The 21,704-nt window shown below is 40.4% G+C and overlaps 1 protein-coding gene across 7 annotated transcripts; it reads left to right on the plus strand.

The window, feature by feature from the left end:
- Positions 1 to 20: 20 nt before the first annotated feature.
- Positions 21 to 15,721, plus strand: LOC131484652 (tetratricopeptide repeat protein 39B-like). Of its 7 annotated transcripts, none has more exons than XM_058683096.1 (3): positions 21 to 444; positions 3,265 to 3,363; positions 13,572 to 15,721. In XM_058683096.1, exon 3 carries the CDS (start codon positions 13,743 to 13,745, stop codon positions 15,507 to 15,509), a length of 1,767 nt encoding a protein of 588 aa, XP_058539079.1. In that variant the 5' UTR covers positions 21 to 444; positions 3,265 to 3,363; positions 13,572 to 13,742; the 3' UTR covers positions 15,510 to 15,721. The 7 variants fall into 7 exon arrangements, with proteins under 7 accessions (XP_058539079.1, XP_058539076.1, XP_058539075.1 ...); XM_058683093.1 differs by having other exon boundaries at positions 3,269 to 3,363; XM_058683092.1 differs by having other exon boundaries at positions 21 to 423.
- Positions 15,722 to 21,704: the final 5,983 nt, after the last annotated feature.

Genomic DNA, 21,704 nt, shown 5'->3' on the forward strand with positions numbered 1-21,704 from the left:
TATGCGGCGGCTGGGTCTCTCTGCGCATGCGTCAGTTCGACGTTCTGCGCGGCACAAAGGAGCAGGGCGGAAACAGTAGAGAAGCCGCGCGGAGGGAACTGATGAAGCTAAGAAGCTGGGTCGGGCGGAGGGATACGTTTCCATGGGAACGCCAGTCTAGCCAGTAAACCCTCGGACTTCCCCGCGGTGTCCCGCCCCCTCCTCTCCCCCTTTTCCTGTACCCTCCTCATTTTCCTTCCCTTCTCCCTCCCTTCTTTCCCCATACTAGGGACCCCCAACTCTAGCAATCTTACTATAGGTACCTCTAAGACCGGCGTTATGAAAGGCTGTAAAATTTAACCGCTGATGTTGCAGCTGTCGCCGCCTTTCTGCTGGGGGACCTGGCCTAAACTGCTGCTCAGTCATCTTTGAGGCTCATCAGAGGTAATCGGGAGTTTGGCCAGGGTGAGAACTCCAATGAACCCCGCCATTCTGTGTAGTGGTCTCTGCACCATGGGCCTCAAAAAGGAGTGGCGCCCCCAGGGACTGCACCGACCCTCCAGCCCCTTCAGAACCAATTTTCATCAACACGGTCCGAGTTCTTGGAGTCTGGGGGACAAAGGAATGGAGTACTCTGTTTTATTTTCCGGTGATACTGAAATTGTGCAAAAGCCCTAAATCCTTAAAGCATTCTAGCTAGTGGCAGTTATGAAATTATTTGCATTTGAAGCACACAGAGTTATTTGTGCTTCCTTTCTAGTGCTTTCTGCTTTGTATTATAGTATCACATCTCATCCACTAATACTCATATCCTGAGCACTGAGACATTGTTAAATTGTCTTTGACTAATAAGCCTTGCTGCTCAGCCACTCTCTTCATAAAATAAATGTAAACCTTTTCTTTAGATAGAATCACTGAAAAATCAAATTTGACTTGACTTTTTATTTTTATTAAGTAATATACAATGTTACATTAGTTTCACGTGTACAACATAGTGTTTGAACAATTCGTTATAGTAAGTACTCCGTGTTCACCATTAGTGACCATCTGTCACACAACTTTATTGCAATATTACTATACTTCCTATGCTGTATTTTTCAGTTTTGATTTTATACAATGTATCTGCCAAACAGATTCAACTTCTTTTTCACCAGCCACACAAACACACACACAAAAGACATACATCATGAATATTTGGAATATATGAGTTGGATTGGTTCACGTGAAAGATGAAATCCTTAGGTATTTGTAGTTTTATGTTTCTCATTTGTAACTTAATGTGATGTATATAGGTATGTGGTACAGAGTACAGGAGAAAGGAGATTTAGTTGGTGAATAAAGTATGGATCCTCTTCTGATGATGCTACAAATTCATATATTTTTTTCAGACTTCTCCAATTATGGAAAGTGTATACATTGCAAGAAAATTCTACCAAGAAAATAGAAGTTCTATAAAATATGTTATAGTTGTTCTCTCTTAGTCTCCTTGATCTTTGTTATCTACTTAACGGGCAGGGTTCTTCTCAAAGGTTTAAATGATAAAGATCTTTTTATATATCCCTGAAAGACATTATCAATCCTGTCAAGCCTCACTAATTTGACTTCTTTTATTAAGAATTTATGAAAATTGTTGTGGGGCAAACTGTAGGTAACTTATTGAAAGATAGTACTTATTATACTATTAGGCCTCAGTAAATAGTTTTTGTTCTGAATACAAAGTCTGCTATACTAAAGAGAATTTTTAAAGTAATGGTATAAAAATAAGAAAAGAAACAATTTTCCAACTTAAACTGCTTTCAAGCACATTAAAGGAAAAGGGGTAAACCCAGACTGGCTTGCCTGCCTCTCTAGGTGCTTTGATAAGCTAATTGCATGTTATTTATCTCTATTAAAGGAGGGCCAGTTCTAGGCTGGGTTTGCTATCCTAGGCACCATGAAAAAACAATAGTCCCTCATAGAATTTCCACACACTATTATACTGAACACTCACTCTGACACATAACCAGTTCTTTTCACTAAACATCAATCCAAATCAGGGAGATATTATTGTATGGAGTACTTCTATTCCTACTGATTTCTTTTGAAATCAGTTTCAGCCATATAAATTTTGCCTATAGGATTGTGTGTTCAATTAGGATGACGTTCCCAGATTTAACTGGAATATGAAAGCTACTTAATTCAATGAATATTCTAAGATTTCCTAATATGCAATTTTGAGTAATGCTTAACATGTTACTGTTGTTAAAAACTGATTATGTTATTAGTTTAGGAAAGGGTGAGTTCATTCTTAATCCTTTTACAGCAGCTTTCAAAATTTATCTGCTTTTTCTAGATTCAGTTTTTCCAGAAAAGCATTAAAGAAAAAGTTAACTCTATCATATTTTCTTCTCCATTTTAGTTTCACTTTTAAATCATTGCCACTATTTTAGCTTGCATGTGGAAACCTTAAAACAAAAACAAGTTTAGACCTTTTGTACATGTACTATTTTTAATATAAAGAAATAGTCTGTACTTACAAACACTAGTCTTTTAATATGTATTCATGGATGTGCTGTAAATTTATGTACTGTGGGTCAGTCCAAAGATCTGTATTCAAGTACAACTTTCTTTTCTTTTTTCAACATTTCATAATCTTCAGTTCTGTCTAGGATGCTCTTACGAAATTCTAGGAAGGAAAAATCCTCAGAGGCATGTTTATAATTCTTTCATATTGTATAAAGAAATTAACTTTTCATTAGCTAAGTACTGAACTACAGTCAGTACTGAAATATGGAGATGGGGTCGGGAGAGCAACAGTTAAAGAACGCTAGTGCCTTGATCAACTTCAAGGAGTGAAGAGCAAAAATGTGATGCAAGAGTGCTCCCCTGATACAAATAATACCTAAATGCGTAGTTTAGGAGTATAAAACAATCTAGGAAAAATGAGGCTTTCTGAGGAATGCCTGATTGTATTAAAAAGTGTGAAACTGTAAAACCATCCAACCCTAACCAGTTGTGTCAATTAAGTTGCTCCTTCTCTAAAGAAGGATTAATGAAACTAATTAATGGTCAGCTTGTTGTCTTAACTAGGAAGAGCTAGACCAGTGTGGACAGTCGAGCAATTCATTCAGCACAGATAGGAGAGAACCTATGTTATCAGCCAGCTCCCAGTTGTATTTAAAGATGCGCAAGACCATTGACTTCCCTTATTTAATATTTGGATACTGACCTTCTAGTCCCTGGAAATGAATATTCTCTACTGTAAAACAATAAAAATGATTTTTGTTCACGAATCTTTTCCTTAAGACAGGCGGTGGGTGTAGTGATGAAGAGGAGGAGCTCGTGGAGTATGCCAGAGTTGGGTTTGAAGCCGGGCTCCACTATTGGATAGCTGCCTAGCCTTGAGTAAGTAGCTAATCTCCGCCCACTTCAGCCTCCTCATCTGCAAAGTAGGCTTTGATAGTAGTGGCCCATCTCAGAGAGTTGTTAGACGTAGACAAGGTAAATCAGGCAAATAACATTGCCCACTGTCTAGCACATATTGAGTGCTCAAGAAATGTTAGGAGGAGAAGGGGGAGGAGGAGAGAGAGGAGCGGTGGTTTGATTAACCTTTGTCAGTTGCTCAAAATTTGATATGACTTGGGTGCATTGACAAAACTGAAGTTTTGTTTGGGCAAAGCTGGGGAGAAGACCCTGAAATATGGTGACCAGCCTTACGTAGCCACTCCGAAGACATCTTTGTCTCTTCACTTACCGACCTCTAAGTGGAATTGTCACTTTTCTCCTTTGACCCTGTCCACAGAGACAAAAACAATCTGACGCATATAAGAAGCAACAACTCAGAAGAAGAAATTTTCTTCGTGAAAAGTATATCTACAGGAATCCGCAAATCAAATGCTGAAACCTTCTTAAAGGTTCTATGCAAGAGCATTTGTCTGTGGAATGGGGAGATAACGTATTCATGAGCAATGGGGAGATTGTTGCTTTTTATTACAAAGTTTAGTCTTTGCAGCTAATTTCTATAAGATGACACCTTTTTTTAAAAAGGCAAGTAAAAAACCTATTCTCAAGCCAGTGACAAATGGGTACATACACTGCAACTCAAATAGACGAGTTTAGACTGCATATGAAAGAAATGGTTTAGAACACAGAGAAACAGGAGGAATTGTATTAAATCATTAGTCTAACCACTTCGTTTTTCAAATGAGACTAAGACCAAGAATTGTAGCATGGCGAATGCAGTGGTTCCCAAATCTTCCCACAAGGACTGTCAGAACTTTGATAAAAATATCTCCCAATTCCAGAAAAATTGGAAATATTGCCAACCACTCTTTCCGGAAAAAGCCATCTTTAATTCTGTGACTATGTCTTTCTTACTCTTTTAAATGTTCCTCTTCACATTTTTTTAAAATTTTTCTAACGTTTATTTATTTATTTAAAAAAAAAATTTTTTTTTAACGTTTTTATTTATTTTTGAGACAGAGAGAGACAGAGCGTGAACAGGGGAGGGGCAGAGAGAGAGGGAGACACAGAATCCGAAACAGGCTCTAGGCTCTGAGCAGTCAGCACAGACCCCGACGCAGGGCTCGAACTCACAGACCGTGAGATCATGACCTGAGCCGAAGTCGGACGCTTAACCGACCAAGCCACCCAGGCGCCCCAACGTTTATTTATTTTTGAGACAGAGAGAGACAGAGCATGAACGGGGGAGGGTCAGAGAGAGGGAGACACAGAATCTGAAACAGGCTTCAGGCTCTGAGCTGTCAGCACAGAGTCCAACGCAGGTCTCGAACCCACGGACCGCGAGATCATGACCTGAGCCGAAGTCGGCCGCTTAACCGACTGAGCCACCCAGGCGCCCCCACATTTTTTTTTTAATGAAAGGATGCTAAGTAATTTTTTTAAATCTCATGTCTTCTTTTTTTATTTTATTTGTTTGTTTGTTTATGTGTTTATTGTAATCTCTATGCCCAACGTGGAGCTTGAACTCAAGCCCCAAAATCAAGAGTCACATGCTTCTCTGACTGAACCAGCCGGGCCCCCCTCTCATGTTTTCTCTCTTTCTTTTTCTTTAAGTTTATTTATTTATTTTGAGAGAGAGTATATGTGAGCAGGGGAGGGGCAGAGAGAGAAGGAGAGAGAGAGAGAGAGAGAGAGAGAGAGAGAGAGAGAATGGATCCCAAGCAGGCTCTGCGCTGTCAGCATAGAGCCCAGCACAGGGCTTGAACTCACAAACCATGAGATCATGACCTGAGTTGAAACCAAGAGTCAGATGCTTAACCCAGTGAGTCACCCAGATGCCTCTCATGTTTTCTTGATAGAAAAATGTTTGTGCCCTCCATCCCCCAGTATTTCTCAGATCTACCTAGTTCTCAAAGTCCAAGAGTCTGGAATTGCTAGTTAAGAACAAAGAATGACAGGGCACTTGGCTGGCTCAGTAAGTAGAGCATGTGACTCTTGATCTCAGGGTCTTGAGTTCAAGCCTCATGTTGGGCATAGAGCTTACTTTAAAAAAAAATGACTTCACTCAATAAAAAATAAATTAAAAGAAAAAAAACAAGAAAAAAACCACAAAGAAGAAGAAAAACGTCTATCCTAAATGCAAATTAAAACAACATGCTATTTTTGTCAGGAGTGCAGTGAAATTGGCAGTTATACACATCAGAATGTGAAGTAATACAACATATCTGAGGGTCAGTTTGGCAATACGTTGTGTCCTTTCTTTAATAAAGCACATTTATAGTCTACACACACACACACACACACACACACACACACACAAACTTTAGAATATATAGAATTTCATTCTTTCAAAATATCCTTTAACTTTTCACTAATTCAGATATAACACTTATAATTAGTATATAAGTTTTATTTATTTATTTATTTATTTATTTATTTATTTATTTTTAATTTTAACTAGACTTCATGCCCAATGTGGGGCTTAAACTCAGGGACCCTGAGATCAAGAGTTGCGTGCTCTACCAACTGAGCCAACTGGACACCCCAATTAGTGTATAATTTTGATACAGTACTGAATATGTTAGCCTGCGTGTTCTTCCTTTGGAAAAACAGACTCCAGCAATTTGCAAATCATTGGTGTAGAGTATAATTCCCCACAGTCCGTGATCACTTCTCAGCCTGTGTTTACAGCCATATTCCAGCATTAATATGGTGAAGTGGCAAAAGCGTTGAATTGGGAAGTCCGACAACATACGTTCTCATCTTCATTATTAACTAATCATGTTATCCTAGATCTGTCACAAACTTTCTGGGCATCATTTTTCTCTCATATCAGAAGAGAGCTCTAGCCCCCAAATATCTTACTAAACGTTAGTATTCATTAAGCATTTACTATGTGCCAGACACTATACTAAGTATTTATATTTATTAACTCTTTTTTTTTAACTTTACCAATAAAACACAAACTGCTCATTTTGGGACAAACCTCTGCCGCTTTCCTTATGCTATTCTTATCCTTTAATATTAATATTCCTTGAGGGGCGCCTCAAGGGTGGCTCAGTCCATTAAGCATCCGACTTGGACTCAGGTCATGATCTCACGGTTCATGGTTTGAGCCCCACATTGGGCTCTGTGCTGACAGCTCAGAGCCTGGAGCCTGCTTCGGATTCTGTCTCTCTCTCTGCCCCTCCCCTGCTCATGCTCTGTCTCTCAAGAATGAATAAACTTAAAAATATATATATATATTAATATTCCTTGATTGTTCCTACAAACAATCCTACCTATGAATGTCCTACTCATAGTTTATTTATTTATTAAAAAAAATTTTTTTTAACATTTATTTATTATTGAAAGACAGAGAGACACAGAGCGTGAGCAGGGGAGGGGTAGAGAGAGGGGGAGACATAGAATCCGAAGTAGGCTCCAGGCTCCGAGCTATCAGCACAGAGTGCAATGCGGGGCTCGAACTCATAAACTGCAAGATCATGACCTGAGCGGAAGTCATTGGCCCAACCAACTGAGCCACCCAGGGGCCCCACCTACTCATACTTTAAAAACTTAACTTAAATGTATCACTTCCTAGAATCAGGAAAATTAAGTGATTTGCCCAAGGTCGTCCAGCTACCTCTTTCATGAATACAGCCTGAGTTAATGAAAAGAGCAATGACCTGGGATTCAAAAGACTTGACATTGAATCCTGTCTCTGCAATTTACTACTTGGTTCCAGAAAAATCACATAAATGCTTTATACATTCATTGTCTCATTTGTATTCATTCATAATATACGTTCAAGGATACTTTGAAAAAATGATTCGAAGCTAATAATCATAATACAATTCAAATTTTTTAATTATTTTGGACAGCAGGTTGTATATTCTGTATTTAGTTCAATTATTCCATTGGATCACATGGATAAGATTATTATCCATGTAAGGGTACCTGGCTGGCTCAGTCAGTAGAACATGTGATTCAGTCTTGGAGTCATGAGTTCAAGGCCCACATTGGGCATGGAGCCTACTTAAAAACAAAAAACAAAAAAACCCCACAAACCACAAAATTATTATCCATATGATATTAAATTGAAAATGTAAAAACTTTCTTAAATTATAAAAATAATTTACTTATGTTGTAGAAAATGGAAAATACAGAAAAGCAGAATGAAAAAAGATCCAATCTTTTGAAAAACAGAAGTTAGCTCATGCTGTACTGTTAACAATGACTGTGAGGTCTGCAGTCCCACTACCTAGGTTTGAATCCTGTTCCTACACATACCAACTATGGTTTGGGGCAGGCCACTTAACTTCACTTGGACTCAGTTTCCCCATGCATGAAAGAGAAACGACAGTAATACCCACCTCATACCGTTGTGAGAATTACATGAGATAAAGCATGCAAAACTATTACAAGCTTTTTCCCCCCTGATTATAAGTAATATGTTGATTATAGAAATTATATAAAATAGGAAAAAGCACAAATACCAGGCTATGAATTTTGTGAGGGCAGGGCCCAAATCTACCTCATTAACCAATGTATGCTAGTTCCTAGCATAGTCTTTATCATATAGTAGGTACTCAATATTTATTGAATGTTGATAAGTTGATAATTATTGTTGATAATTATTGAATGTTGATAAGTTGATAATTATTGAATGTTCATAAATGTTATCCATAATGCCACCACTCTGATATCACCATTATTAATAATCTGGAATTTATAGTTTCAATTTTTACCTATGCATATATCACTTCTTTGAAAAAAAATTATATAGTTTTGCAAATAGTACATGTTATGGTTAACTTTATGTGTCAACATGACTGGTCCACACAGATGCCCAGAATCTGGTCAGACACTATTCTGGGTGTGTCTGTGAGGGTGTTTGGATGAGATTAACATTTGAATCAGTAGACTGAGTAAAGCAGATTGCCTCCCCTAATGTGGGTGGGTCTCATCCAATCAATTGAAGGCCTGAATAAAACAAAAGGCTGAGCAAGAAGGAATTTCTCCTATGTGACTGCCTGAGCTAGGACATCAGTCTTTTCCTGTCTTATGACTCTAACTGAAAAATTAGCTCTCCTTGGATTTTGAGCCTGCCAGCTTTCAGATTAGGATTTATACCATTGGCTCCTGGGCTTCAGTTTGCCTTTTACAAATCTTGGGACTTCTCAGCCTCCAGAATTGTATGAGCCAATTCCTTGTTTTATATACAATTTTATATATATCTGGTATTGGTTATGTTTCTCCGGAGAACCCAAACCAATATAGTGCAATATAGTGCACCATAAACAATTCGCCAAATCATTAAATACTCCACAGCATTATAGTATTGGCACAGTATTCCATTTCATCAATATCCTCTCTTGTAAGAAATTTAGCTTATTTTCACTTTTTGTATTATAAATAATGTTGAAGTATATATAACTTTTATAGATATTTATGTACATCCCTGATAATTTCTTTAGAATAATTCCATAAGTGAAATTGTTGGGTCAAAGAGTATAAAAAGGGGGGCCTGGGTAGCTCAGTCGATTAAGCATCTGACTCGATTTTGGCACAGGTTACGATCTCACAGTTCATGGGTTTGAGTCCCATGTTGGGCTCTGCACTGACAGCACTGACCTGCTTGGGATTCTCTCTCCCTCTCTCTGCTCCTCTTCCCCTCAAAATAAATAAATAAACATTTAAAAAAGGAGTATAAAAAAATATTAAAGCTTTTAAAACATGTTGCCAAATAGCTCTCCAAAATGGTTGTAGCATTTATATACCCACCAAGAAGCCCACAAAAGTACTTGGTTCTCTGCACCTTCATTAACACTGGATGAATTTTTTTAATCTGCCAAATTTCATTTTTTTTTTTTTCCAACGTTTTTTTTTTTTTTTTTTTTTTTTATTTTTGGGACAGAGAGAGACAGAGCATGAACGGGGGAGGGGCAGAGAGAGAGGGAGACACAGAATCGGAAACAGGCTCCAGGCTCCGAGCCATCAGCCCAGAGCCTGACGCGGGGCTCGAACTCACGGACCGCGAGATCGTGACCTGGCTGAAGTCGGACGCTTAACCGACTGCGCCACCCAGGCGCCCCCCAAATTTCATTTTTAAGATGAGTATATAATTTTTTAATTTGTATTTTATTATTTACAATGAGATTCAACATTATGCTAATTGGCAATTCATTTATACCCTTTGCTGATTTTTCTGTTGGGGTGTTTTTTCTTAGTTGAGTTTTAGGAACTCTTACTATGTTAAGGATATCAATTTTTTTTTTCTTTTTTTTTTTAACGTTTATTTATTTTTGAGACAGAGAGAGACAGAGCATGAACGGGGGAGGGGCAGAGAGAGAGGGAGACACAGAATCGGAAGCAGGCTCCAGGCTCCGAGTCATCAGCCCAGAGCCCGAGGCTGGGCTCGAACTCACAGACCACGAGATCATGACCCAAGCCGAAGTCGGATGCTTAACCGACTGAGCCACCCAGGCGCCCTCTTTTTTTTTTTTTTTTTTTTTAATGTTTATTTATTTTTGAGAGAGAGAGAGCACAAGTGAGGGAGGGCCAGAGAGAGAGACACACACACAATCTGAAGCAGGTTCCAGGCTCTGAGCTGTCAGCACAGAGCCCAACGCAGGGCTCGAACCCGTGGACCACAAGGTCATGACCTGAACTGAAGTCACTCAACCCACTGAGCCACCCAGGCGCCCCAGGGCAGCAATTCTTTGTAGTATTCACTGTTACATGTTTCTGAGTCTCATAGTTTTAACAGTTACATGGTTACTTCGTTTTAGGTTTGTCTTAGTGTATATAAATTGAAAACTGTCCTAGCCATTCAACAAATGCTAATTTTGGGGCGCCTGGGTGGCTCAGTCGGTTAAGTGTCTGACTTTGGCCCAAGTCGTGATCTCACAGTTTGTGAGTTCGAGCCCCACATCAGGCTCTGTGCTGACAGCTCAGAGCCTGGAGCCTGCTTCAGATTCTGTGACTCCCTCACTCTCTGTCCCTCCCCCATTTGCACTCTGTGTCTCAAAAATAAATAAACATTAAAAAAAATTTTTTTAATGCTAATTTAGTTTAATGATTGAGTGCCAATCGTACTTGGTGATGAAGATAGATATACATGATGCAAAAAGAAGACATTTAAAAAAATATATATATATAGCAAGTGCTAGGATAGAGGTAAGCACAAGACATCATGGGAACACATAGAATGTTCACTTATCTTAGACTGAAAGAAGAGATCAAGAGACTTTCACATCATCTACATCTCTGCTCAAATGTGACGTTATCGGGGAGGCCTTCCCTGACTGCCCTACATAAAATACCAAGTACCTCACACCCCATCACTCTCTAAATTCCTCATTCTGTCTTAATCTGGTTTACTCTTCTTTATAGCAAAAATCAACTGCTGACATGTTATTTATTCCTTTGTTTATTGTTTTCCATGGGAGCCAGGTCTTTGTTTTGTTCACTGCTGTATCTCCAGCACTAAGAACAGTGCTTGGTATTATAGAAGGAGCTCAATTCAGTCTGTATTGAATGAATGACAGAAAGGAAGTCTCTTGTATTTAGTGCAAGAGGTTATTCTCATCCAAGGCTACTCCTTCCTGCACTTGTGCTCTGTGCATCCCCCTCTGCTTTCTTTTCATTGAATTGTTCCTCTCTGTACCTTCAGCCTCTCCACTCAAGCCCCCTACTTGACTGATCTTCCTGGCTTAGTATTACTGTTCCCTAATCCATTCTCACTAGATTGATCCATTTTTTATTATTTTTTAAGATTTTATTTTTAAGTTATCTCTACACCCAATGTAGGGCTCAAGTTTACAACCCTGAGATCAAGAGTTGCATGATCTACCAACTGAGCCAGCCAGGCGCCCCACTAGATTGATCCTTTTAAAAGTAGACAAGCAGGGGCGCCTGGGTGGCTCAGTCGCTTAAGCGGCCGACTTCGGCTCAGGTTGTGATCTTACGGTCCGTGAGTTCGAGCCCCGTGTCAGGCTCTGTGCTGACAGCTCAGAGCCTGGAGCCTGTTTCAGATTCTGTGTCTCCCTCTCTCTGACCCTCCCCCGTTCATGCTTTGTCTCTCTCTGTCTAAAAAATAAATAAACGTTAAAAAAAAATTTTTTTTTAAATAAAATAAAAGTAGACAAGCAGATGGGGTGCCTGGGGGACTTAGTTGGCTAAGCATCCAACTTTGGCTCAAGTCATGATCTCACAGTTTGTGAGTTCGAGCCCTGCATTGGGCTCTGTGATGACAGCTCAGAGCCTGGAGCCTGCTTCATATTCTGTGTCCCTCTCTCTCTGCCCTTCCCCCACTCATGCTCTGTCTCTCTCAAAAATAAATAAACATTAAAAAAAATTTTTTTTTTAAGTAGACAAGCAGAGGTGCCACTGGCTCAGTCTTAATTCTGGCTCAGGTCATGATCTCACACTTGGTGAGATTAGAGCCCCATGTGGGGCCCACCATCGAGCCCCACATCGGGCTTTGCACTGAAGGTGCAGGGATTCTCTCCCTACTTCTCTGTCTCTCCCCTGCATGCATGTGTGTGCTCTGGGGTTTGCTCTCTCTCTCCCTCTCTCTCTCTCTCTCGCTCTCTCAAAATAAATAAAACTTAAAAAAATAAAGGATACATTTTTTAAAAAGTAGACAAGCAGACAGGTAAAGACATTTCAGGTAGAACATTTTAGGCATAAGAGTGATAGGAGGATGACTCCACCTCTATCACCAAAAGCTGTGGGACTCCCACACACAGCAGTCTACATCCCACACCTCATTTAAAACAATTTGAAAAAATAAAATAAAAAATAATTTGGCAAACACCTGCTATGTGCCAGACTATGGGGTTGGGGGGCAGTGTATAGAATAATATTGAGTATTGAGTATTTCCTATGTATGCCAGGTACTGTCGTGACCGCTTTACATATATTAATTTACCTAATCCTGCCAACCACTCTTTAGTAGAAGTACTATTATTCCCTATTTGCACGTGAGGAAACAGAGGCACAGTGAGGCCAAGCAAATGGCAGAATCAGGATTCAAACCTAAGCAGTCTAACTTCACAGTCTGTGCATTTGACCATGCTAGTAACAAGCCTTGTTAAAGAATGTCCAGGGTGATTTGGAAGACGAGAGGTACTGCATTCAGCAAGTAGATCTGACAGGGTTTTGGAGGGGGAAAAAAAGAGAGAGAGAGAGAGAGAGAGAGAGAGAGATCTAATGTGGATGATAGTATCAACCATCTAGAGAGGGAATACAAGAGTTGGAGGAGGAAGAGATGGCCTGTTAGGGATCAATAAATAACATCCCTTTTCCTGCCTGAGTTCAGAACCAATGGGATCCAGATGCAGGAGTCAGGCAGAAGGACACCAAAACATGACCTTTTTGATTAAGTTGATCGTTACTGTGATTTCAGACGTGATGGGCTGCCAAGTGGGCTCCCTGATGCTTTACCCCCTAATTAAACAGATTTGCCCACCTGGTCCCAGGCGCAGCTGGAGAGCAGAAAAGACAGGCTTCCTGGTTTTTGGTTTCAGACTTTGAACAGGCCAATTCCAGACGGAGGAATCCAGAAGGCATAGAGCAACACTGGTCCAGGTTCTTTTATCTGTTCCCAGTCAGAAGTCAGCCCAGAATATTCCTCTAGCAGAAAAGTCCCCTTATGAGAACATCAAGAACAAGGAGTTTGGGGGGGGGGGGGGTAGGTGAAATAGGGAGAGGTTAGTGAAAAACAATACAAAATTTCAGTTATAAGATGAATAAGGTCTGAGGATCTAATGTATAGCATGGTGACTAAGTTGATAACACTGTTTTGTGTAAGTGAAATTTGCTGAGAGTAGAAAAATGTTCTCATTTCCCCCAAACCATCATGTTACATACTTTAATTATCTTCCAGTTTTGTCAGTTTTACCTCAATAAAACCAAGGGGGAAAAAATAGGGAGTGTGTCAACTATAGTCAAACATGTTTCTTTTAAAGGGAAGGAGCCTTCCTCCATTAACATTTCTGAAAATGTGTACTATCGACAAAAGAACTCTTTTTGTTTGCAAATGATTTGCTTCACATGTTTTCTATATATTACAAATGATTTGAACTTTTCAGAAGTACTTCTTCTAGGTAAATAAATTATCTTCACACACCCCCCCCCCCCCCCCGCCTCTTTGTCTGGCATAGATGAGAATATCCTAATGCTACACCCACACTATTAGTTTGTCTGCCTCGGTTGTAGCAGTGACACTTCGGGCCGTGGAAGAAGTGAGCCCAGTCGGGAGAGCAGGAGCTACCCTCACTGCAGCCACATTGCTCCCCTTCAAATATTTCCCGTCTCAAAGTAGGGAAGCAAAGATGTCCGTTACTGTAAGTAAAAGAGAAAATGATAAAGGGAATGACTTGACATCACGTGTCCTGAGTAAGACAGAAGGTGACGAGGAAAAGTTTGAAGATGCCTATGAAATGATCCCTGTGGCCACAACCATGAACCTAAAATCTTCCCTGGAAGAGTGCACAACTGGATTGTATTTATTTCTAAATAACAGATTCTCAGATGCCATAAATCTCATTCATCCATGGTCGAAAACCAGCATATACCATGCTCTAATCTATAATATCCTTATGGTTGTCAAGGCCGTTTTGACTTTTGATCCACAGGATATACAGACTGGAATGGCTACTGCAAAGGAAGCTTTGAAAACCTGTAACAATTTCCGAAGAAAGTCTAGGATGATGAATTTTTCTCATCTCGTGAGTAAACAGGGAATAAAGACTATCAAAGAGGAAGAACTGCATGCTGAAGTCTGCTACGCGGAGTGTTTGATTCTGAAATCCACTGTCACATTTATACAGGATGACAGTATGCTTGGTTTTCTTAAATGTGCAATCAACATCGGGTTAAGTTACCAAATATACAAAGACTGCCAACAGGTACTGACACAGATGCCTAACAACCACAGCAAAACCTACAGACACCTGGTTGAAGGAGTAAAATTTGGACTTGGAGCATTCAATCTGCTATTATCACTTGTGCCACCAAAGACACTTAAACTACTCAATATTGTTGGATATTCTGGTGATAGAGAGGTAGGCTTGACTCTGCTTCACGAGAGTGCATCCAAATCCCATATAAATAATATCTTAAGTGTTTTGACTCTAGTCTTTTATTACACGTACATCTGTGTAGCTATTGGTGCTGAAAAGGGTCACAGTTCTGCTGTAGAGGATCTCTTCCTAATCTACCTCCAGAAATTTCCAAACTGTGTCATACTTAAATTTTTTCAGGCACGTTTTAGTATGCTGAAAGGAAATTTTGAAAATGCCCGGTTAATATTAGAGGAGTGCATTTTTGTTCAAAATGAATGGAAGCAGGTTCATCACCTCTGTTACTGGGAACTCATGTGGTGCCACATCTTTCTGCGGAATTGGAAGCAGGCTCACCACTACGCTGATCTACTGTCTCGTAACAGCAGGTGGTCTAAGGCAATATACATGTACAGTAAAGCTATGCTACTCTCCTTGCTCCCTTCAGATTCTGTGAAATCAGTGAGTGAGGACGTAAGCTCTCTCTTCTTGAAAGTGGATAGCCTGAGAATCAAAATTTGGGGAACTTCTGTGCCAATAGAAAAGTTCATTGCCGAGAAGGGGCAGCGCTACGGCACCACCACAGGTTGGTTTACAGCACAGCCCATTCTGGAGTTCATTTACGCCTGGAGTGGTTTCCGAGTCATGAGCAAAAAACTTGACCTTATTTCAAGCTGGCTGTCGATAATTGATAAAGGAGAAGACCTCTTACGAAAAAATCCAAATACCGAGTATGGCACAGATGACATAAGTCTGTTAAATTTGCTGAAAGGTCTGTGCCTGAAACATTTGGGCAGATATTCAATGGCTGAGCGTTACTTTAATCGTGTCCTTAAGAAGGAGAAATTGTTAAAATATGACCACTATTTGGTGCCATATACTTACTACGAACTAGGAATTCTCTACTATCTAAAAGGAGATTATGACAGTGCAACAAAAAACCTAGACAACATAAAAAACTACAAAGACTATTCCATGGAAGCTCGATTACAGTTTAGGGCTCACATAGCCCTTGAACAAATAGCTAAAGAAAAGTGATGGTTTTGACACAAAGCATGGTTTTGTTTATGATGCGTGAAGTAGCTGCAACCAGCAAGAAAACAGGTAGAAAAATCATTTCTTTGTGGAAGAAATCCAAGGAGAGACAGCTGCTAAGAATCTGATCAGTAACAAGTAAGAAAGGGATTGGCCATTACTTTTCCCTCTTTCCTTCTTCATACCTATAAAATGCAATGTCTTAGACTGGCAAATGGAGTGATGCCCATTCTTGAAAAAGAAAAGGCAAAGGATGTATAGTTGACCGTTGAACAACATGGGGGTTATGGGCGCTGACCCCCACGCAGTCAAAAATCTACGTATAACTTTTGACATCCCCACAATTTAACCGCTAATAGCCTACTGTTGACCAGAAGCCCTGCCAATAACATAAACATATACTTTACAGGGCTGTACCATATCAAACAAAAAATCCAGATGTAAGTGAACCTGCACAGTTCAAACCTGTGTTGTCCAAGGGTCAGCTGTACATTATAAAGTAAACCCTCCCTTGGAGCGCATGGGTGGCTCAGTTGGTTAAGCGTCCGACTTCAGCTCAGGTCATGATCTCATGGTTTGTGAGTTTGAGCCCCACGTCAGGCTCTGTGCTGACAGCTCAGAGCCTGGAGCCCGCTTTGGATTCTGTGTCTCCCCCTCTCTCTGCCCCTACCCTGCTCATGCTCTGTCTCTCGATAATAAAAGTTAAAAATTAAGAAAAAAAGTAAACCCCCTCTCTTAAATGTTATGAATTTCTCAATTACATTAGATAACATTTTCAAAAACTCAAAAAGCATTTTTTAACCTCTCACTAGATAATGTATACAACTTGCAAATAAAACATGAAAAGTAGCTACACTGGGAATCCCAGTGCCTTATACATGTTTTTACACTCAAAATAAAGAAAAAAACATTTAAGGTCTTTACTGACATTTCAAAACAATGATGCACTGAACAGCACAGACTCTGACTGGTTTTCCCTCTTACACAGTAATTTTTTTTAATGTGTATTTATTTTGAGAGAGTGCAGGCATGAGCAAGGAGGGGGCAGAGAGAGAGAGTGAGAATCCCAAACAGCAACGCGGAGCCTGAGTGGGGGCTCAATGCCGTGAACCGGGAGATCACGACCTGAGCTGAAATCAAGAGTCAGATGCTTAACTGACCGAGCTTACACCGTAATTTTTAGTGGCTTTTTATAGCAGAGAAGATATTTTCCTCTGTGTGATCAGTAGTCTGTTTTACCTTTTTCCCTAGGAAGCTCAAAAATGGGTCTATAATTTGCCATAGAGTAGAGAAGAAAAAGCCCCCCCCCCCCCCCCCCCCGCCAACTCTTTGAAGATACCTGGAGGAGGAGGGGAGAGAAGATAGATAACACTGGGTAGGAAAAAAGAAAAGGCTAGTCCTATGGAGGGAGATTTGAGTTACTGCCCTGCCCTCCCTCAGTTACCCTCCCTAAGATATAAGGAGCTACAGCTTAATTAAACATGTGTGTCTATCCTGTTGCTGTTGTCAGTGGGCTAATCTGAGAGTATATAGCAGCTGTAGGCATGGGGCTCAGTATTGCTTTACCTGCCTTGGGGATAGACCATTCAATTTCCAGACCATTAAATCTGACAGTGTGTGTCCTCCCTTGGAAAATCACCCTTGGAAACAGACCTTGCTGGGAAAGTCTGGTTTGCTAAAACACACGAGTGAAACACATTATTTTAATGCTTTGGGTGTCCCAAGCAATCAACTGGAACACAATGAGGAGCTAGTACTTAGATTTAAAAAGCTGACTTTGAAAAGCACATTCCTCATTAACTAAAAATAGACTTTTACACATACAACTGTGCTGGGGTGCCTGGGTGGCTCAGTCGGTTAAGCGTCCGACTTTAGCTCAGGTCATGATCTCGTGGTCCCTGGGTTTGAGCCCCGCGTCGGGCTCTGTGCTGACAGCTCAGAGCCTGGAGCCTGCTTCGGATTCTGTGTCTCCCTCTCTCTCTGCCCCTCCCCCACTCGTGCTCTGTGTCTCTCCATCTGTCAAAAATGAATAAATGTTAAAAAAAATTTAGATGGGGGTGCCTGGGTGGCTCAGTCGGTTAAGTGTCCGACTTCAGCTCAGGTCATGATCTCACAGTTCGTGGGTTCGAGCCCCATGTCGGGCTCTGTGCTGACAGCTCAGAGCCTGGAGCCTGCTTCGGATTCTGTGTCTCCCTCTCTCTCTGCCCCTCCCCTGCTCACGCTGTCTCTCTCTGTCTCTCAAAAATAAATAAATGTAAAAAAAAAAATTAAAAAAAATTTAGATGTACAACTGTGCTTAAATTATGCCCCATTGTTTAGTTAGTATGGTATAGTGGTTAAGAGGGCAGGCTTTGATCTGATTGCCTGGATTTGTATCCTTGCTCTGTCACTAGCTAGCCACATGGTCTTGGGCCTCTGTGCCTCAGTGTCCTTTGCAGGGATAATTGTTCCTATTTCATGTTTTTTCTGTGTTCATTAAGATTGAGTTAATACACATTTATTATTACTACTACTACCAGTAGTAGGAATAATGATACACTGTTCCTCAGTGCAGAGGATTTAAGTTACTTTCTTAGAAACAGCAAAGGTCCCTTTGTTATCTGCTTTGCCAATCTAAAATTTGACCTGTTAATTTGCTTTTTCTGTTCTTGGTCACTTATGAAATAAGTAACTCTCCACCTAAATAATGGTCTTGTGATTTGTCCCAACTTCTGCCAAGGAATAGCAAACTTATTAATTGGTTAAATAAATATATATTGAAAGTCTACTATTTTTTTTAATGTTTATTTTTGAGAGAGACAGAGAGAGACACAGAGTGAGAATGGGTGAGGGTCAGAGAGAGAGGGAGACACAGAATCCAAAGCAGGCTCCAGGCTCTGAGCTGTCCACACAGAGCCTGATGTGGGGCTCAAACTCACAAACCATGAGATCATGATATGAGCTGAAGTTGGACGTTTAACTGACTGACACACCCAGGCATCCCAAAGCTTTCTCCTCCTTTTTTTTTTTTTTAATTTTATTTATTTATTTTGAGAGAGAGAGAGAGAGAGAGTGAGAAAGAGAGCGGGGAGGGGCAGAGAAAGACAGACACAGAATCCTAAACAGGCTCCATGACGTCAGCGCAGAGCCTGATGCAGGGCTTGAACCCATGAACCCTGAGATCATGACCTGAGCCGTGATTAAGAGTCAGATGCTCAACTGACTGAGCCACCCAGGTGCCCCTAAAACACATTTAAATAAATAAATTATTTATTTGTTTTCCCAGAGAAATACCCATGTTGCTGAAGATCTTTATTACTATTATTTTTAATGTTGATTTTTGAGAGAGAGAGACACAGAGCACAAGCGGGGGAGGGGCAGAGAGAGAGGGAGACACAGAATTCAAAGCAGGCTCCAGGCTCTGAGCTGTCAGCACAGAGCCTGATGGGGGGCTCGAACCCATGAACCATGAAATCATGACCTGAGCTGAAGTCGGATGTTTGACCAACTGAGCCACCCAGGTGCCCCTGAAGATCTTTATTTTCTAATAAAGCTTTGAGTCTCAGTATCAGAATTGTTTTCTATGTATAATGTAGGGCTCACACAAATTACAGTGACAGAGAAGTGTTCTCTGTCAGCTGTGGCCCACCATTGTTTTTAAAAAATATATTTATTCTTTTAATTTACATCCAAGTTAGTTAGAATATAGTGCAATAATGGTTTCAAGAGTAGATTCCAGTGATTCATCCCCTATGTATAACACCCAGTGCTCATCCCAACAAGTGTCCTCCTTAATGCCCCTTGCCCATTTAGCCCATCCCCGCACCAACCGCACCAGCAACCCTCAGTTTGTTCTCTATATTTAAGAGTCTTTTATGTTTTGTCCCCCTCCCTGTTTTTATATTATTTTTGCTTCCCTTCCCTTATGTTCATCTGTTTTGTACCTTAAATTTCACATATGAGTGAAATCATGATATTTGTCTTTCCTTAACGAATTTCACTTAGCATAATACACTCTAGTTCCATCCATGTTGTTGCAAAGGGCAAGATTTCGTTCTTTATGATTGCCCAAGGCTTTCTCCTTAGGAGGCTTTGCCTTTTTATTTCAGAAGGGACAGCCTTCTGGGGGATTTCCATGTATATCTCACTGGCCAGAAGTATTCATATAGCCATCTATCTGCAAGGGAAGCTGCAGATTGAGTTTTAGCTTTCTTCTTCTTTTTTTGTTTAATTTTCTAAAATGTTTTTATTCATTTTTGAGAGAGAGAGACAGAGAGACAGAGCATGAGCTGGGGAGGGGCACAGAGACAGAGGGAGACACAGAATCCGAAGCAGCCTCCAGGCTCTGAGGTGTCAGCACAGAGCCCAATGCGGAGCTCAAACCCACGAACTATGAGATCAGCACCTGAGCTGAAGTCGGGCACTTAACCGACTGAGCCACCCAGTGACCCTGAGTTTCGGCTTTCAAGCCTCATTAGGAGGTTGTGGGAAAGGACTATTAAATGAAGCAACCTACAGTAACTGCCACAACACATGTGTAAATAACAATAAGCTACAAAAATGGTATGAAAAGGGCACAGATGAGAAGGAGGCAAGTCAACAAGACCAAGGAATCACCTAAAAAAGACTATGGAAATCCAACAGGAAATTTTGGGATTGGCATTTCCTTGGTAAAGCTTTCTGGCGCTTAAGTGGCCCAAGAGTTGACTAGACACATCCAAGGCTGGTTCTCACCACAAGAGATTAAGGTATTTTACTCTGCTAATTTATTTATTTATAGTAGGGACTATTCCAGAGTTGCAAATTCAATTTCCTGTGGGATCAGGCAGCTGATGTAAACAATATAGAGCAGCCAAACAAAAGCAATAAAAGTGGTAGAAACTAGTGAGGAAGAGAGAGGAAACCTATATAAAAACTTCCAAATTAAAAAAAATTTTTTTTTAATTTAAACTGTGCAGATATTAAACTATCTGCATGTCCTGATATGCCCCCTAGTTTGTGATTTCTGGTCTATTCCTTTCTATTGATTAGAAAGTGCTCATTTCCCTCTCAAGAATCACCTCTCCTGATCAACACTGTGTCTAGAAAACCAGCATGGGGGGTCACGAGGCATGGGGAGCATCAAATCAGAACAAGAAGGCAGATAGTTTTAGGAAAATCTATTCCGGGCCAAGCTGAGACCTGATGAAGTATATCAGTTCCCCACAATAGGTATATTCCTCTGGAAAGTCCCTGCTTGCAGATTCAGGGTCTTTGAGAAATACCTCTCAATCTTCTACTTACTGACTTTCTTCTTTTGTGCCTTCTGCTACCAACCCTGGGGTATTGACTGTCCCAGTAGGGTCTAATATAATTAAGTTTCCATTTACTAACATAAAATCCCATTCCAGTCCGGCTTCCAGAGAATACAACCAGGTCACTCAGTTTGGAATTTCGGTCATCCCCACATTCTCTGGTTATCCAGATAATAGATGGTCTCTTTGTACAAACGAATCACAGATCGAATCACATCCATTTTATTTAACATTTAGGGTTAGTTTATAAGAGCTTGGAGGAGAGACCTCACTGTTGCCTTCCTGTGCCATAAAAACAAATAAAGTGTTATTGAAGCATTTTTTATTCTGTGAAGAAATTTCTTATCTAGTTTAGTAAATATAATAACTATGTGGAGGCCTGAGATCTTGAAAAAACAAAGAGGAAGGAGGGGTTATTATTGAATGAAGGAAAGAACAGAGAGAAGATCTGTTAACAGATCAAAGTTCTCAACATGATCTTGCCCCACTCCAATCAATCACCAATCCAGTTGATTTTTCCCTTGAAGCATTCGTTGAATCTACTCCTTTTTTCCCTCTTTTTCATTTCCACTGCTATCAGCTTGTGTCCTGTCTGGACCACTGCAATAATTTTTAGGAGCTCAGTAGTCAACATCTTTAGCTCAGGTCAATCAAGAGTTGAATGCTTAACCAACTGAGCCACTCAGGCACCCCAGAGCATGCGACTCTTAATCTTGGGGTCATGAGTTTGAACCCCACGTTGGGTTTAGAGATTACTTAAAAAATGTACTCCAAAATCTAGAACACGCAATTTTGAACTTGGCAGAGGAAAGGGTTGAGGGTGTGTGTATGTGTGTAGGTTTGAGGGGGAAGCAGATACTAGGAAGAAGACAGAAGAAGAGAAGGGGAAGAGGGAGAAAAGTAGAGAATGTGAGAGAAGGGACAT

Source organism: Neofelis nebulosa, chromosome 9, assembly GCF_028018385.1.
Source record: "Neofelis nebulosa isolate mNeoNeb1 chromosome 9, mNeoNeb1.pri, whole genome shotgun sequence".
Taxonomy (NCBI): Eukaryota; Metazoa; Chordata; class Mammalia; order Carnivora; family Felidae; genus Neofelis; species Neofelis nebulosa.

What these genes read in the sequence shown, in the direction of transcription:
- LOC131484652 (XM_058683096.1), top strand. Translation starts at nt 13,743, where the DNA reads ATGTCCGTTACTGTAAGTAAAAGAGAAAATGATAAAGGGAATGACTTG.